Source organism: Montipora capricornis, chromosome 12 (assembly GCF_036669925.1).
Source record: "Montipora capricornis isolate CH-2021 chromosome 12, ASM3666992v2, whole genome shotgun sequence".
NCBI classification, from domain to species: domain Eukaryota; kingdom Metazoa; phylum Cnidaria; class Anthozoa; order Scleractinia; family Acroporidae; genus Montipora; species Montipora capricornis.
The window spans coordinates 36,454,938-36,459,937 of record NC_090894.1 but is presented as its reverse complement, the minus strand read 5'-3'; the positions used below and the strand labels follow the sequence as shown (position 1 = coordinate 36,459,937).

Sequence of the window (5,000 nt, the reverse complement as noted above, 5' to 3'; positions counted from 1 at the left end):
CGCTGAGGGTGTGCTTGTTTTCTTTTAAAACTCGTGTTTCAAATTCATTGCCAAACTGGTGAATTCCAAAGTAAATTTCACTTGAAAAACCGATATCGTACTCATGGCTTCGCGATTCATGCGATATCGGTTTTTAGCGTACAATGTACCGTGAATTCACTAGTTAGGCAATGAATTTTTCTATGGACGAAAGCAAAGAAAATGATTTCATTATTAAAGCAGCAACGGGAAACATCAAAACATGGACAATTCGAAACCTTTTACTTTCACTAACCCTACAGGCAGTAAGAATAAATAACCAGGGAGCTCCACTTTTAGGCCTGCGTTTAATCTATATGGCACCCATTAGTCTCAAGGATGCATATTACTCAGTCCCCATACACCCATTATATAGAAAAAATATCTCGCATTTTGCTGGAAGGGACAGTTGTATAAGTGTTTTTCCTAATGGCTTGGCACCATGTCCAAGTAAATTTACCAAGTCGTTGAAGCCTGTGTTTTCATAACTAAGACAAGACGGTCATGTCTCAGTCACATATCCAGATGATACTTGGCTTAAAACAGAGGACTATAATACCTGCATCAACAATGTTGAAGAAACATTGTTTCTTTTAGACAGACTTAGATTTGTTGTAAACCTAGGAAAATCTGTTTTAGTCCCTACTCAGGAAATTGTATTCCTAGGATTTATCTTAAATTCAAACGACATGACCATCACACCAACTCCACATGGGGCTCAAACGTTAAATGATGCTTGTCTACAACTATTAAAACCATGCACCCGCATGCACCAACGGAGGTAGCCGCAGTCCTGGCTCTTATGACTTCCAGTTTCCCTGGGGTTATGTATGGGCCTCTGCATTTTAGAACACTTGAAATGGCGAACTTCCTAGCTTTGAAAGTGAAAGGAAATATGCGTTAAAACTAATGCTCGCCTCGAATAGCTGTAGCTTCCTGCGGGGAGTGTGTATTCTACTGGTGGATTTAGTTTCTCCCAAGGGCATAGAATGTAATTAACCATGGATACAACCTACAGTAACAGTGACCACAGATGCATCTCTGATTGTTTGGGGAGCATCGTTGATGGTCACTCAACAGGGGAGAGAACCTGACTCCAGAAGAAGCTGAGCATGATGTTAATTATTTGGAAATACTTGCTTGCTTGCTTGCTTGCTTGCTTGAAAGTAATTCTCCAAATTATAAAAATACCTACAATTTTTTTCGCCGAATTCATACCACCTACAATACTCGTCAAAAATCTTGAAACACTTTTGTCTGTTTCCCCTTCCTCGATGTTGATTTGGGTATCACAGTGGTCTCAGTGCTTCAAAACACGCGTGGCTCAACATTGGGGAGGGAGAAGGTACATTTCAGAGGGAAAAACAAGGATTTTTCCAGAAAATTCGAGAGAAACGGTGTCCGTTTTAACGATTTGTGACGAGTATTGTAGCTTTGCTGCGAACCATTGCCCCCTGCGTTCTAAGTGCCGTAATATTTTTTAAGTTTGTTCTTGACGCGATCCATTTCAGTTTTGATGCCCTCCGTAAACTTATCTCTTAACTGTTCTTACAAGGTACTGCGCTGTTGTAAAAACTTCTTTTCTTCATGTCGTTTTTGTCTAGCTTCTTCTTTTGCAAACAAGATCGTAGTGGCCCTGATTTCCATTTTTATCATTTCCCAAAACAGCCCTTTATCTATAAGATCTTCATATTTTGCCACAAATTTCGGAATACGTACTCTTGGTGACAAGCTCCATTTATTCTTTATCAGTGAGTAACGAGTTATTGAATTTCCAAAATCCTGGCCCCGGCGTTATGTTTGTTGTTCTTCATGGTTTATACAAAGCTGCAATGCCGAATGATCTGAAAAAATGTTAGAAACTATTTGGCAGTTGGCAATTAAGTGCTGTATGTTTCAAGACGGAAAGAAACAATCTAATCTACATTGAATTTCGAAAGATGCATTGCTCCAGGTGTAGCCCCGGTGCTTTTGTCTCCACATATCTACAAGATCAAAGGTACTTGTTATTTCGTTGATTTCTTTGAACGTTTATCAATGTTATTTAGGGCACAATTAAAATCTCCACCCAGCAACACCTTAAATACTTTGTTCAAAGTTGATGTAGATCGACAAGTCCCTAAGAAACTTAACTTGCTGTGTAGGCCTGGCCAGATTCTCAAAAAACTTTTCGGGCCCAAAAAGCCATTTGTGAACCAGTGCCAACCACTTGTTTTGGAAAGCCAATCTTTTAGCATGTTTTCAAGGTAGCAAAAGGCAAACTGACTGTGAAAATTGACGACTTAAATCCTCTCCGTTCTTGAGATACAGAGGGAATTATGACAACCCTAAATGGTCCGTAAAGTTTTGGGACTTTCGAGAAACGGGCCCCTGGATCGTTTGGCGCATAAATCTTTAGGAAAACAAATTTTTCATGAATACTTGAACATGAAGGTCACGGACGTTATATACTGTGCGAATAAGTCGACTATTTGGAAGTTTAGATTACAGTCTTTTTACACTATAAAAAGTTACTTGGCCATTTTATAAAGTGAACTGAATAAATTTATGTCATCATTTTCTTTATTAATTGCCATTTCATGTCAAAACCATGAAACACAATAACGTATTCAGGGATGTTTTGAGGATATTACATGATTTATTAAAGAGGGTGGAGAAGATGGTGTCGTTTGGTCAACTCATAGACCAGTCAATTGACACCCAGAAATGGTCTTTCTGTGCAAACAAGCCTAACGAGATTCCCCAGCAAGCTATCACATATGCTTGTGATATCTTCACTTGCATGTATTTAAGATGTGTGGCAACCAGGTGTTCCGTGATCACTCAAACCAACATTCCAGCCTACAGGCAGCTGAATATGATCCAAGAATTGCATCAGAAAAAGCTGTCTCTAATTCCACCACCACCCATTCAACCAGCAGGGGAATACTATGCTGTTGATTATGTCAAAAACTACTACTTTGGCAGGGTTTTGGACTCAGCTGGCAGCTTTGTGCAATTCAAGTTCCTGCACAGAGTAGGGGCAACCAGCTATCATTGGCCAATGTGGATAGAGTGCACCACTGGGCCATTTCAAATTCCAGAGCTCATCAAGCTGTGGAAAAACGTTTTAGGGCCATTGGAAATCATAAGAGGGTGTCAGAACTGTGGGGAAAAATCAAAGAATGGTAAAACCCTGAAGTCTTGAACTGCCAGAGAAATCGAACCTTTAAATGGCCATTGGTAGCCATATTTTGATATATAAAATGTCTGCATGCTAAGTGTAAATGCTCAGAATGAGACAGTGCCTTTCATTAATGTTGCATTTTTTCAACCATTTGAATTGTTTCTTAGTGTAACGTCTGTGACATTTTAACTTCCATGACGAACTTTTGTTGCAGATATATCTAAAATGTTACTTTTAACCAGAGTTCTGTCTCTATCAGAGAGTTTCTATTGGATATTTACAATTTAGCTTTGTAGCAGGATTGTCTTGAAATTGTATCACATATTTATTTAAGGAATGAAAAAAAAATTGTCCAAATGTCACGGATGTTAAGTAATGTCCATGACATTGTATTGTATTGTTGCTGCCATTTCTAGAAATTACTTTGGAAAAAAAGTTAACATGAGGAATGTATTAAATTGACTCCATTGTGGGTTTTTGTTTTCTAATAAGAGTGTTTGGAGTCATTTTCCAAGATTGATTTTATCCAGTCAAAATTGAGCATTATTGATATTACTTGCTAACCAAAGAATAAACCCAGAATATGAGTACCCCCTTCCCCCCCGAGTACACCATTGTCGCCAGCGAAGTGAATTTTTTTTTTTTCTGAGCACTATAACATGTCCACTTTGTAGTAGAGGGTATAATTCCAACTAATACATCTTTTGAGAAATCTTACTTGTGGAATTGCCCATGTATGTCACTGATTTTTTAAAGGCATACTCCATTTATGTCACAGCAAAGATTCGACCTGATGTCACCCTTAAGTTAATTCACCATGATACTGTATGGATATTATGAACATCGGAACACAGTACATTGTGCATTAAATTGATGTTGCTGCTGTTTACGTTGAATCTAAGGGTATTGAGCTACCTTTTTTACTTTCAGTTGCATCCAAGTTTAGGAGATGATGAGAATGAGCATGGATCAATTTCAAATTGCTGAAATTTGTAATGCTCTCTGAGCACTATAACATGTCAATTTTGTAGTAGAGGGTATAATTCCAACTAATACATCTTTTGAAAAATCTTGCTTATAGCACCATTCATGTGGGCTTTTACTTCGGGTAGAAGAGCAGAGAATGCGTCATCAGAAAAGAACGCAAATGCGAGAAATTTACTCCCAAATAATTAGTACATGGAAGTTTGGAGAGCCCATTCTTGCACCCTCCCCGTGTAGAAAAGCCGCACCAGGCTTCACTTGCTGCTTGAATGCACCACAGTGATCTGGCTACTTCTGAAAATCCTCCCGTTACTTTATTTCAATTTGAAAACCCTGCAAACACGTTACATCTCAGACATTAACTTGACACCCTTTGAGAAGCCCTATTAAAATCCAACCATAATTATGATGTAAGTTTTCCCACTAACCAGAAATGATACAAGCATTAGAATTTTAATTTTAATAGCCAATCCAAACTCTCTATTTCCAACACACCAAACCGGGTTACATTGGATCAGAGTAAAACTTTTAAGTAATGGAATAACAAAAACAGCACCTACCAAGTCAATTGGAGGATCCAGTGGTTCAAATGTAAGATAATCTGATACAAATTGTGCACAACCATCATAATCATAAACGTCTTTGTAAGGCAGAAGAGTTGGACGAACAGATGTGCAAACAAATTTCTAGAAAGATTAAAGAGAAGTAAGACGATGAAAGATCACACTGACTTGACCAAAAAATGTTAAATTTGTTTAATGTCAGACATATTTCACCTGACCCTTCAAAAACTACAACAGTGGTTAGGCTTGTAAAAACACATGGATTGAAC

The 5,000-nt window shown here is 38.1% G+C and overlaps 1 protein-coding gene across 1 annotated transcript in view; it reads right to left on the bottom strand.

Annotated features, from left to right (window-relative positions):
* The window catches only part of LOC138026083 (dynein regulatory complex subunit 7-like), a 99,876-nt gene that overhangs the window by 83,598 nt on the left and 11,278 nt on the right, over nucleotides 1-5,000 (bottom strand). Inside the window, exon 3 of the mRNA XM_068873272.1 lies at nucleotides 4,729-4,854. Coding sequence (XP_068729373.1) covers nucleotides 4,729-4,854 — 126 coding nt within the window. The remainder of the gene's footprint in view (nucleotides 1-4,728; nucleotides 4,855-5,000) is intronic.